This window comes from Drosophila sulfurigaster, chromosome X, assembly GCF_023558435.1.
Source record: "Drosophila sulfurigaster albostrigata strain 15112-1811.04 chromosome X, ASM2355843v2, whole genome shotgun sequence".
NCBI classification, from domain to species: Eukaryota; Metazoa; Arthropoda; class Insecta; order Diptera; family Drosophilidae; genus Drosophila; species Drosophila sulfurigaster.
The window spans coordinates 9333063-9347364 of NC_084885.1; the positions used below are offsets into that span (position 1 = coordinate 9333063).

The window sequence follows — 14302 nt, forward strand, 5'->3', positions numbered from 1 at the left end:
ATATATATACTCGATCACTCGTATATATCAAATATATGAGCGACAAAAAAAAATATAGTAACTAGATAGCTAATAGTAAATATATATATATATAAAAAAAGGATCGTCGTATATCGATAAATATATAGGATGGTCACACTAAATTACTAAAACAAAAAAAAAAAAATTGTATAAATTTTAGTTCTTTCTTTTTTGCGTGCATTTTCTTTCATTTGCATATTGTTTTGTTTTCTCTTGTTTCTCTTCTTCAATTGTAGCTCATTTCTTGGCTACGTTCTAACACATATTTTTCTCTCTTCTTCTTCTTCCGTCAGCTTTATACATTGAATTTTCTTTCACACCCAAGCTTCATCTACTTCGTGTTTTTCTTCTGCTGCTACTTTTTAGTGGCTCTTTTTCATTTTGCATCTTTCGTCTGTTTTCCGTTTATTCCCGTTTTCCCTTTTTTTCTGTTTCCTTGTTTGGTTTTTGTTTTTGTTTTTGTTGTCCTTCCCTTCATGGTTAAGTAGCTATCTAATATTAAACTCCCTAGTTTCTATGTACAGTAATAATAATAGTAAATCGTAAATCGCAAAGAAAAAAATCAAATAAAATGTAAGAAAACTGAGAACTTCAATTTGTTTTGTGTGTTTTCTCGTTCCGTTTTCCATTTTTTCCATTATTCAATTCCATGTAAACCTAGTTGCGTATTTCGTTATCGTTTATCGGTTTATCGGTTTTATCGCCGCCTAAGTTTTTAGTTAAAGTTTTTCTTCCAACTTGCATTTTGCTTACTTCAAAATCAAATCAAAAAATATCACATTAAAGAAATCCAATTTAAATCACTATTTTCAACTATCATCTAGAGAAGCAGTATATATATATATATCGATATCGATATCGTGTATCGCATAAGAAAAAAATCATATATATATATACATATATATATATAGCGATGATATATATAATAAATGTACACATAGCATTCTTGTTTATAGCATCCGATGCATAGACATCAACTTGCAGCATCATCATCATCATAGATTATTACAATCGTTAATCGTTAATCGGTAATCATCATCGAGACATGGTTCGATTGATCGTTCGTACGCTCTAATAGCTAATACTAAAAACTGATATTGAAGTTCATAAAAAAAATGCTTGTGAGCCTACGTCAAAGTACACTTATAAAAAAAAAATTATTATTATTTATATATGCATATATCTGCTGTATATATATATATATATATCTATATCGGATAGCATTCTCTCGTATGGTCATTTTTTTTTTTTTTTTTTTTTTTGCTTGCAAACGTTTCTCTTTCTCTCTTTTGATAAGCCAACTCCGCACACTTTGCCCCCGCTGCTTAAAAAATGTACGCTTTCTTCTGCGCATCTCAACTTATGATCATCTCTCTTAACTCCTCCTTAACCCGTTTAACCCACACTTACGTCTATCGATGATGAACATCGCTATCATCATTCGGCGGCATTCATACTCAAGCGAAGACGCGCAATCTTCTCCTGTCGCTGCTTCAGTTGCGCCTTCAGCAACTGACGCTTGAGACTCAACTCACGCTCCTCGTTGGTCAGCTGTTCGCATAGCTTTGCCGCCTCACGCAATATGTTCACCTTGGGCGCACGCTCCTTGTCCCGAATATTGGGTATCTGCTTCTTCAGTGCCTCGAACAGATTCTTAAGTCCGATGCGACGTTGACGTTCCATGTCGTTGTGCAGATTACGCTTCTCAATGGTGTCGGCCTCATCGAGACTGAACTGACGCTTCATCACGCTGAAGTTTACATTGCTGTTGTTTGCGCTGTTGCTGCTTGCACTACTGCTGCTGCTGCTGCTGTTGGCGCCCAACGTGTGTTGCTGTTGCTTCAGTTGCGCACCTGGATGCGCCGTTGACAAAACGCTGTTGTTGCTCAACTTTGCTCGGCTCTTTTTCGATGCCTGCAACTGCTTGGAGAATGCACCACTGCTGCGACAAGTGTCCTGATAGCGCTTGCGACTGCTCTTGTTGTTGATGCTGCTGCTGCTGCTGCCCTCCCAAAGCATCGTTGACGTTGCACAATCGCTGCCAGCACTGCTGCTACTGCTGCTGCTGCTGCTGCCGCTGCTGGTGTTACGCAAGAGCAGCGGTGAATAAACTGTGGCCACAGCGGCGCCAGAATTTTGATACGGCGTGCTCGATGGCGATGGGAAACGGGAATTGGCCTCCGATTTAACGGGACTGCTGCTCGCCGGTGTGTAGGGCAACTCATAGCGACCGCGTCGCGGTGGCGGTATGGTCGAGATTTTGTTGGCCACCTTTGTTTGCAGAGCGCGACGATCGCGATCCGAGGGATTTGTGGGCAGCGTCTTGTCATTGAGTGAGACGACATCGATTTCCTCATCTGTGTGTAGAGAGGGAGAAAAACAAAAGCAAAGAGAAAAAATGCATTAATTGAGATGTAACGAGTAGCGAGTAGAAACTAACGAGTCAACTGTGGCGAGTGTAAACGAACTAACTAGTTACAAATTATAGAAACAAAAAACCAAAAGCAAAGAGAAAAAATAACATTAGTTAACATGTAACGAGTAGCGAGTAGAGACTAACGAGTAAAATGATACGTCTTTCATATCGTGTTGAAAGTAACGAATTACAAGTTGTAGACAAAGGTTTGAATGTGTAAGTGCTGGAAAGTGGCAACTGTGGCGAGTAAAGTGCAACGAGTGTAATTAACGAGTTGTCGACGCGCCTAGACGCGTCAGTAAGTAGCTTTAAAAGGAAAGCCCTGCAAATGTCTAGCGAATGTCAACGACAGTTCAATGACTGAGCACCATACGATGATGTCATTCCCACTCCCCACACTTGAGGGTTGTGTATGTGTGTGTGTGTGTGCCCCACGCAAAGCGGATTAGTGTGTCAACGTTGTGGGGCACAAGTGGCTTGACGCCACTTGCAACAGTAGTATCAGAATTCAGGAAGCAATAGATTTGCACGCAGACAAACGACCAAAGCGACCTCCCTCCTCCTTCCCCTCAAGAGACAGACGAGAAAGCGAACTCCCCAACCCCTACCGACGCCCTTAAAAGAGAGGGAAACAGAGAGAGCAAGGCGACGCTAGGCGCGCTGACGTCATGCGACCAAACGTTTTTCCGCATGGCAACAGCAGAAAGAACTGCAAAACAGCAGTAGAAAAATAACAAAACCAGCAAAAAAAAAAAAAAAGAGCACATAAACTGTTAGACGGGGAGTTTGGGATAGGCTTGGGGGGGGAGGAGGTTGAGAGTTGGTTCGGATGGTTGGAAAGGCTGTTAGTTGGGTGGTCTGTGTTGTAGCTTCGTGCGTGCGTTCTTCCTTGCCAAAAACAAAGTAAAAAAAAAAAAAAAAAACTATAAACTCGACAAGCCGCAACCACGCACGCTTGCTGATAACGGTACCAAGCAACTGTGAGCGAAAGAGAGAGGAAGAGTGAGAGCGAGAGCGAAGTGTGTGATAGTGGGGCATGGGGGCCAAAACAAATACCCAAAAAAAATAGCAGCGTCGTCCACACATTTCCCTCTCTGCCCCCTCACATTCGCTTCGCTGCCCCGCCAACAGCTTCCGTTGCTAATTTGGCGCTTCCGTTTGGCGCGCGTCCATTGAACCAACCATGACGTCGTCGCCGGCGTCGCTTGCCACCGAGTGTTGCAAGCAAAAAAAAAAAAAATGCGACCCAGCCCTGTGCTTTCGAGAATGCCTTTAATCAAATTATTGAAAAAGAAAAACGAAACTTATGTCACAGTCTCTCTCTCTCTCTCTCTCTCTTTCTGTCTTTCTCTTTCGAGTATTTGCACAAATGTTGATTATTATTTGGCGTTTATTATTATTCTTTTTGTGGCAACTGTGCAAACGCAGATTGCGCACAGCACAGCAAAAAAAATAAAATATAATAAGAAACAAACAGCGAAATTTAATGCACAACACGCAAAGCGCGCTGGCAAAGTTCAAGCTTCAAGTCCAAGTCCAAGTCCAAGTGCAAAGCAGAGTGCGAAAGAGATGGCGACATACGGACAAGTATATGAGTTGCATCACCTTTGGCAACATGTTGCCAAGGCGTGCATCAGCAAACGGCTAGACAGACTGCAGACCTGAAAACCTTTCAAGAATGTGACCAGCGGCCATTTTGTTTTGTCATCAGCATTGTCTGCGTCTTCGTCTTGGAATGCAGAACAACAACAACAACAACAACATCGACGACGACGACAAGAACTGCGAGATGTTGCTGACGCAGCAAACTTAAAATGTTGCCATACAGCGACGACCACCGACAAAGCAATAGAAAGAGGGAGGAGAGACAGACACAGACACTGCATGATTTGCATTGCAAGCGACAACAACAAAAAACAAATGGCGCCAAATGTGTTGCGCAAAAGCAAAAACAAATGCAACTAGTTTATTGTTGTTGTTGTTGTCCGAAGGGGATTTCCTCAGCTCTTGGTAACAAAAGCAAAAGCAAATATAATCAGTGTACCTGTGATGCTGTGAACAAAAAAGCAAAGCAAAAAAAAGCAACAACAAAAAAAACCAGACAAACTTGTTTGCAACCAAACACTACGAAGAGTTGGCAACTTTTGTTGCTAAGCAGCGCGCGCAGCAAATCAAAGCAGCAAGCAAAAGCTAAACCATAATAGTAATAATAAAACGAAACACAACAACAACAACAACAGCAAAACAGCAACAAAATAAAGCAAAAGAGGAAACAGCTTGTGTCGAGAGTTAATTACAATTGCAAATAAAATGCACGACAACCAACAAATAAGTTGCGCAACTTTTATGCAGCTGCACGCACACACACACACACACACATTCTAACACACACACACATACAGATTTTAGCATGCAGCACTTTTGCCCTACAAAATTAACATAAAACTAAAACGAAACGAATCGAAAAAGCAAACGCAATATACTTTGGAGCAAAGACAAAATGCAAAAGCAAACGCAAAAACAAAAACAAAAGGACAGCCACAGCAAAAAGTCGCAAGTGCAGCACACAACGTAACGTAAAACTCATCACGTAACACGTAACGCGTAACGTAAATAAAAATAAAAATGGCATATGATGTAATGCACAGCGCAAGAGTGGGAAGAGAAGCAGAAGGCGAAGGAGAAGGAGAACAGAATATGACGGCAGATCTGTCTGCGTCTTCTTCTTCTTCTGCCGCTATGCGCACAGTGGTCCACGGGTACAGCAAAAATGTGCGCGAAAGTCATAAAAACGAAAAGCTGACGACACTTTTTTTCGCTGACGCCCACATGAGAGACAGCGAGTGGGAGAGCGTTGGAGAGGAGGTGAGGGGGGGTGTAATGGAACACTCTTACTCACACACACACACAGTTGTAAAGTGTTTAATTGAGTCTCGACTTTGTTTACGTTGCAGGAAGAATTTCAACATGCAAAAACAAGTCGTAATTTTTTTTATTATTATTATTGTTGTTGTTGATGTTGTTGTTGGGCGACACACAATGATTTCATTTCACAATATTTCAAGTTCTGTTCGCATTTATTTATTGTTTATTTGTGGCTTCCATTGAAATTAGAAATTTAATGTGTGTGTTTGTGTTGTGTTTTTATTTCGCAGAAATTTGATGACTATAGATTAGCGTAAAAACACAAGCACACACGCTCCGAGAGAATTACAAAGTGATGCAGTGCATCACAAACTGTTGTTCCCACGCTCACAGCAGTGGCTGTCAAAGTGCAACATGTGTTGGCAACATGTCGCTCGGCTAGCAACACACAAAAACATTGCGGTTTTCAATTTGCAATTGCAGACACAATGTGGAAGAAGAAGAAGAAGAGTCGCTTCCGCTGACTGCAAAATTTCCCACGCTCGACTACAAAAGCCAAGTGCATACCAAACTGCGAGACTGCAAAACTGCAAATGCAACTTGGCAACTTTGTTGACAGCATCGCTTAATGCTTAATCTCCCCGCACCCCGCGCTTACCCCCACCACTTATGACTCATCAGTCAAGAGCAATAAAAAAAAAAAAGAAAAAGTCGTTAAGGGGCCAGTTACCGCAATGCGCCAAAGCATTCAAAAGTGCTCAACACTAATGTATCAATAGCTCACACACACATACATAAAAGCACATAAAATATGACAACAATTGAAATACGTCTGGCAACATTTTGCTTAGGCTTTGGCAACATCTTCATTGCTGCTCTTTGGGCGTGTCAAAGGCTAGCAACAATGCTGCTACACATAATGTATGCATGCTTTACTTATCTGTGTGTGTGTGTGTGTGTGTGTGTCTTGCGTATGTGTTTGTGTATATCCGCAACAATAGCAAAAACTTGCAAAACCGTAAAAAGGGAGGCTCGTTGACGTCGCTGCCGACGTCGACGTCGACGTCTACGTCGCTAGCCAAAGTGCGTATACATATATTTTGGCATTTTTATTTTATTGCCATCCGCTGCCGCTGCTGCGTCGCCGTCGTCGTCGTTTGCGACCTTGAGCATAACAATTTATTGCTTCACGTGTGCGAAGAATAAGCAGCAAGTCAAGCACACGACTTGCGAGAGCGAGCGGGCGAGCGAGTGAGCGAGAGCGGCGACGCGCATAGTCAAGACAGACACACACGCACTCACACTCTCACACAGACTCACGCACACGCAGAGAGACGAACGACGAACAGCCGAAAAAGACGCGCCTAGCAACAGCGAAAACAAAAAAAAAAGCAGCGCAGACAACGACGACGCTGGCAGCGCATTGTTAAAGCTCCTGCTGCTGCTGCTTCCTCTTCTCTTCTTTTGCGTCTTTGTATGCGTTGTTGTTTTTGTTATATTTTTTGGGGTTGGGCACATACACACACAACAGAAATGTTGTAAGTTGGCGCCAGACGCATAAATTTCGTCGCAAATGAAAGTAAAATCGCCGAAGGCAAAAAAGAAAACAAACTCGACTTTGCAATACCCGGCAGCAAGAAGTTATTATAGCAAGCAAAATTGTTTGACCACAACTTGTAAATACCCCATTAGCAGAAGATGAAGAAGCAGAAGCACACGCACAAAACGCAAATGGAAAAAAACATAGTTAAAATGGCTCTATATGCGTCTCCCTCACACACACACACACGCTTTAGACTTTTATTTTTATTACAATATAATAATATTAGAACGCATAAAAGTCGAGTTCTTTTTTTTGTTGCTATTTCGCTTTCTGCTTCGAATTCGGTTTCTGCTACGCACTTTTTTTTGGCAGGTTTTATGATTGCGCGACCTTCATTCAGTTCATTAACATTTTGATAGTTTTTTTTTCGATTTTTTTTTTTGTGTACACACAAAGTCAAAAAAGGTGCGAAAATGCCAATAAAATGTGCGTGAAACAAAAAAAAAAAAAAATGGAAATGAAAATGGGAATGGAAATGGAAATAGAGGCGCCAACTAATACTAAACATGGCTGACCACATGAAGAGAAGAAGAGCTAAACACAAAAGCAGAGCAGAGCAGAGCTGGCGAAAACTCTGCGTGTATATTAATAGAACATTGTGTGTGTGTGTTAGATAAATATTAGATAAATTCTGCAAACATAAACAGTTAATTGAGCAGTGGAAGCCAGCAAGGTTTATTTCTATTTCTTCAACTGTTGCTCATACGTCAATCCTTTACGTTGTTGCGTTATCAACTATCATCCTCTATCGCCACCCCTTCCACCCTCTCCACCTAACATCTCTTGAATTACTCCAACACTCTCCCCCTCTCGCTCGCACAAAATCATGCTCTGCTAATGAAGCGTCACGCGCACACACACACACACACAGACACAGACACACATACACCGCTTTTAATCGGCAGCACGCACCTGTTACAGTTGCCGACTGCGTGTGTGTGTGTGTGTTGTTGGCTTTTGAATATTTTTTTTTTTTTTTTTTTTTGCTTTTTGTTGCCATGCTGTATTCGTGTGTTCGCAGCTGACAAAATGCGAGAGTGTGAGTGTGTGTGTGTGTGTACTTGAGTTATGTTGCGTTTTTCAATTATCATCAAACGTTGTTGCTGCTGCTGCTGGACGCTGCTGATAGCAGCGACGTCGTCGCTTTTTTTTTATCGTCTCACGCGCGCGACTTTTTGGCAATCGCCACAACGCTAGGCGTTGAATCATATTATTATGTGGGCGTTTTTCGCTAATAGTTTAACACATACAAATGCACACGCACACGCACACGCACACGCATAGATATAGACATAGCATAAATGAGCACGCCTAGTAACAGAGCAGACAACACCCAAAAATGTACAAGGAAAGCAGCATGCGAGCAGCGCTGTCAGCAACAGCAGCAGCATCAACACAAAATCAAAACAGACTCAACAAAAAAAAAAACACAACAATTGCAATTCGAGTGCAAATGCACTCGGCAGGCAAACGCGAAACGAACGAACGCAGCAAGCAGCAAGAAGTGGCCGAAGTGTGCACGAAGTGTGCCGACATCGAACTCACAAAACGAGACTTGTACAATTTCTTTATGCACGACGACGATTGTAGTGTAGGTGTATGTATGTGTCTGTATGTGTGGGTGAGCACTGCATGCAGTTTGTGAATGGGAAGCACACAAGCTTTACGCGCCAAATTGCAGCTGTGTGTGTGTAAGTAGTAAAACAGTAGTAGTAGTAGTAGTAGTAGTCGTAGTAGTATTTGCAGCGCGAGGGTTGCTCCATATGTTTGGCGCTTAACAAAGACATTGAACCCAAACCCAACACTGGGCGAAGTCAAGGCGCAAAATGCCGCCACGTGGCTTGTGGCATGGGCGCAGACATCCTTGAAAAATCGGGTGTTGTCAAAGCGCGAGAGTGAGAGAGAGCGAGAGCGAGAGAAAGATAGATAGTGCTTTCGTTTTTTTGTTTTTGGGCGTAGCACAAACTGCGCAAGACGCTGCTTGCGATGGGGGATGTAAAATGAGTGAGAGAAAAAGAGAGCGAGAGAGGGGATGACGCCATGGTGGGGAACAACATAATGAGCCATGAAAGCCACGCGCCATCACTTCAAGGGTTGGAGAGAGAAGCGAGGGGGGGTTGTGTTGGGTTGGGTTGGGCTGGGTCACGTAGTGTCGCTATGCGTAGGCCACAAGGCGCCAATGAAATGTACAGCAACAACAACAACAACAAAAATCAATGAAAGCTCTTTTAACCACCCAAACACCAATAACCGGCAACTGCGCTGCTGCTGCCGCTGTCGACGTCAGGCGTGTCTAACTGTGTGTGTGTGTGTGTGTGTGGGCGCGCATTGAAAAAGTTTACTACGTTTGCTGTTGACGTAGGCGATCGATTTTCTAAGGCGCGTCATTTCCCATGTCGCCCACACACACACACAAACAGCGCGGCGGCGGCGACGACAGCAACACTAGTTGAATGTTGTGCAAGGAAAAGCGGTGGGAAAGAGGAAGAGAGAGAGTTGCCATGCACAGTTATTTTTGCTTCGATCGACAATTGTGAATGGGAAATAGTATGGTGTGAATTTAATTGGCAATTGCAAAACTATTGGCAAAGAGCAAGAAGAGTATAACACTTTAATGAAGGAGTGATGTACAACTGTATAATAGTTGATGCATTGATATAACTCGAACTACTGCGCTTCAAGGGACTCGCTGTATAGCAGTATAACAGTTGTATAACAGTATAACACTTGTATAACAGTTGATGCATTAATAGAACTAACTTCAGAACTTCAAAGGACTCGCTGTATAACAGTTTGCTGTATATAAAACTTTTGTAGAACAGTACAAAAACTCACCGGAATCAGAAGGCGTCTCTAGATTGGTCTCCATTTCGCTGCGCGTGTAGCTGTGATCACTAATGTGACGCATATATGACGAAGAGCCGCAATTGGAGTCCACCATGGAGCAATCACCATCATCGGAATCACAATCCGAGTTACTCGCTGGCGGTGACATTGTCGTCGATGTGGTTGCTGCTGCTGCTGACGAGCCTGATGATGATGATGCTGAGATGGCAGCAGCATCGGCTGTTACCTGTTGACTGATCACATCGAGAACATCGCTAATCTGTGGCTGATAATTGCTGTGATACAAATCGAAACGTGATTTGCCATTCTGCAACTCGCGACTGATGTGATCAATGTGATAGTTTGGCTCGCTGCTGCTCGTCAACGAGATGTTGTTGCTGCCCACCAGACAAGCGGCCAAATCGACATTGTGACGAAAAACTGGCGCCATCGATGCGTCCTCCTTGCTGTTATCCTGTTGCGGTGGATCGGGAAACACGAACGTCGACGACGACTCTTTGGGCGAGGAACGACGATTAAGCGAGTGATATTGTTGCTTCAGTTTCAGTGCGGTGGCTGAGACCGCTGTCGAAGGATTGCTCTTGCGCAACAATGACGCACCTGGCGGTATATGTTGTTCCACGTTGTTGTTGTTGTTGCTGCTGTAAGACGTTGTGTTGTTGTTGTTGTAGCGCATTTGTGTCGCCGATTTGTTTGGTCGAATTGTAATTCTAGCGGATGTGGCAAATGTTGTCAGTTTATTGCTGCATATGTTGCTGCTTGTGTTGTTGCTGTTGCTGTTGTTGCTATTGTTGTTGTTGCTGCTGTTGCAATTCTCCTCCTCGTCATCATCATCGTTGTCATCCTCATCGACCACATCATCCTCATCGTCCTCGGTCATCTCGTGTTTGATCATCATTGTGCCACTGCAACTGACAATTGCCGGTGGCACAGCGCTGCTTTCACTGTAACTGGAGGCAGCCGAATTGCCGCCGTTGCAAGCACTGTTGTTGGCACCGTTGCAACCATTGTTGCTGCTGCTGTTGTTGTTGCAGGTGTTGGCGCTACCAAATGATGACCACATACAATCGCCATTACGTATATCGGGTTTAATGTCAATAATGTCATGCAAGTCATCCAACATCCATGACGAACGTTCGGCGGCTATTTTCGCCACATCCCCGCGGATGCTTTGCTCTTTGCGGCCGACAAACACCAGATCCTCGAAGCCAACCATATCGTTATCGTTCAACAAAAGTGACTCGTCGAGGGGGGGCATTTTCAATGTGTCGGCGAAGCTGTCTTCGTAATCGTGTGGAAAATCACAGCCGCTCATACTTTCAAAGCACATTGTCGCCATTTTTTCTATCTTTATTTCTGTGTTACGTTTCTAAATTGATTTTTTGTTTTTTTGTGTATTTACCAACACTGTAAATGTTTACAGTGTCGTCCTGAGAGTGATTTGTTTCTTTTTATATTCTTTGTAGCACACACTGCAAAGCGAGAAAGAAATATTGAGTTTAATTTCATTTATATTTTCGATGAAATTAGAAAAAATAATAATGGAACTTTTCATAATAATTTAATAATTATTTGTTTTAGATAGATAGAAATAAAATGAATGAAACTTTCTCTTTCATTTATTTAATATTTATTAAAACTTTTCATTCAAAAACTCGAATTTCAAATTTAATTACCAATCTATTTTATTTCAGTTTTACTTTTATAATGATATTTATTTTTAAACACGAATTTTATCACAAAACAATTTTTTTTCAGTTTTACTTTTGTAATGAAAATTTATTTTATAAAAAGAGCGCGAAATTTTTTCACTTATTAATTCGTTTTTCATTTAATTTATTTCTTTTCCGATTATTTTTCAAGTCATTTATTTGGTTTTTACTTTTAAATATTTTTATTAAATCTTGTCAATATGTATTAGTAAGAAATTGTTTTTGTTACTTAGAACAAATTTTATGTTTCAAATTCTATAAATTTACCAATTTAATATTTGTATTGCCTTAAGAACTTAATTCCATTCAGTTCAGTCAACCTCTTTCTAGAATTTCTAAAATACGGTCAAATTCTTTCTAGAACTTCATTTCATTAAATTAATTTCGTATTATGTTCAGAATTTAAATTTCATGAAATGCTGTCAAGCTTTATTCTAGAACCTAATTTCATTAAATTCTGTCAGCTTAATTTCATTCAACTCAGTCATCTAATTTTCTGGCAATTTCGAACTCATTAATTGCGCTATCTTTTGTGTTTAATTATTTTGCGATAAGTTATAAGTTGTGGCGTTATCAACATAATGATAAAAGTAAAACTTATAGAGAACTAATATGATGTATAAAAATTCCCCCTTAATAAAACCCTTTTCTGATTTCAGCATTCTCCTTCATGTACACTATTTTCATTAAATTCTAATATGTCGCCATCTTGAAGAGAGACTGCATAAAGAAGTAACCGTAACGGTATCCATGCAAATACAAACACAAACACAAACACATACACACATACTAACGAAGCTCAAGCTAATTGTCAATTTTTTGAATTTCATTTTCATTTGACGTCGTCGGTTGGCGCCACAGTCTGCGCTGCTGCGACTGCTGCTGACGTCGACAGTTCAGAAAAGTTATCAGAGCAAAATACAACAGACGGGGCGCTTTTAATTATAAATAAATTGTTTCGATTCTATTTGATTTGCGATCTTTAAATTAGCTTGGCAACAAAAAAAATCGTATTTAATATACATATACCCAGTTACGCTCATCACTCTCTCTTACTCTGTCTATCTTTATGGAAATGTGTATTGTATTCTGCATCAATCATAAACTGATAAAAGCTGTGTTGCTGTGTTGATGATCTCTGTCTAGCTATCTCTGTCTGTCCCCTTTCACTCTTAACGCGCGCAGCACCCATCAACATGCACCTCCTCTCCTCACACTCTGCCCTACAAAATGTAGTAAATAGTATGCAAAACGTAGACGGCAATAAATTTGGCACGCGCGTGTTTCTCTACACACACACACAAACACATACGGACACACTCACACATATTGCAAACTGCATTTGCACGCACACAACAGCAGCCACAGCGGCAACGAATTCTAACGGTGCTGTGACGTCGACATTTCGCGAGAAAACGAATTTTGTAGAAATCTGCGTAACATGTGTGTATGTGTGTGCGCGCTTGTGTGTCTGTAAATTTCTTGCCCAAAATTCTCGAGACCAAAAAAAAAAATTCGAATTTTTTTGTTGCTTACCTTTTGCTGTGCTTTTTTTTGTAATCCAATTGCTGTTGTCGGCTTGTAAAGTTATGGGTTTTTTACACAACAAAAAAAAAATTAGTTTTTTTACACCCGAAAAAAATTGTAGCAAGAACAAAAAAAAATTATATTGATATATTACATCAATTTATTTTATAACACGCAACGCACTCGCGATTAATTCAAATTTTTTTTTTTGGCAAATTGCAAATTTATGTTCTTTACTTTAATCTTTCTTTTTTCCTATTTTTGCTTGACAGTCTCCTCTTGTGTGTCTGCTGTCTACGTCTTTCTCTGCTCCTCTGTGCACTTCTTGAAAACTTTCGTTACTTTGATTTCTTGTGTTGTTGCGTTTTTTTTTTTGGTGGCTCTGCAGTAGCGAAGCGGCATCTATCTATCCTGCTCCTTCTTCTCCTGCTCCTTTTGCTTGCACACACACATTTGCACGCTCACTCACACACTAACACTTTCAAAGCCCACAAAAATTGTCTGCTTTATGTGTTGTTGTTGCTGTTGTAGTAACTTCACATTCACTTTATATTAGCAGCAGCTTTTATTTTATTTTATTTGAATTCTTTCGGTTTTTCTTTTTTTGGCGGGCGCTGAATTGTCTTGTCTTTCTTTATTTTTATTTTGTTACACTTGCGAATTTGATGCTCGCCGTTTGAATTTATTTTCCGTTTCTTTTAATTTCCTTTATTATTTCTTTTCTTTTTTCTTTTTTTTGGTAACTTATGCTTGTATATTTCGCTTTGATTACTTGTTGTCGTCTATTGCTTTGCCTAGTTAAGCTTAGTGATTTTTTATTTTAAATGTAGATTAATATGTATGTATATATTTTTTAAGTTGTGTATATTTTTATTTTGCTTAATTCTTGTGTTTTATTTGATTTTTTTTGTTGGGCGGGAAACAGCCAAAATCTACAAAAGACGAATTAGAGCGCACGTAGCAAACGTTAGCAACGAACGTTCTGCCGTGCCTGAGTCTAAAGAAAGAGTGATTTCCAATATCTCTTGGGCCGGTCGAGTCGCCTCTCTTTGGACAGCCTGCTGCTGTGGTGAGCAAGTGTTGTGTGGTGTGTGGTGGTGAGGTGAGAATGCCTTGCTTGAGTTGAATTTCGTTTCGTTTGACATACACACACACACATATATATATACGAGCACGGTTGAGTAGCGTGCACGTGTGCGTGTGTGTGTGTAACTCAATATGAATTTCATTAGACAACGCAACCCAACTCACGTGCTCTCTCTCGCTCACGCTAACGCGTTCTCTGTTTATTTACCTTTGTTTTTGTGCGCC

General features: G+C 40.9%; 1 protein-coding gene across 1 annotated transcript; it reads right to left on the reverse strand.

Annotated features, from left to right (window-relative positions):
- Positions 1–327: 327 nt before the first annotated feature.
- On the reverse strand, positions 328–14007 carry LOC133849234 (myc protein). The gene is made up of 3 exons (XM_062285169.1): positions 13001–14007; positions 9741–11224; positions 328–2378 (listed from the first exon to the last, which is right to left on the reverse strand). The coding sequence occupies exons 2-3, from the start codon at positions 11089–11091 to the stop codon at positions 1459–1461; spliced, it is 2271 nt and encodes a 756-aa protein (XP_062141153.1). The 5' UTR covers positions 11092–11224; positions 13001–14007; the 3' UTR covers positions 328–1458.
- Positions 14008–14302: the final 295 nt, after the last annotated feature.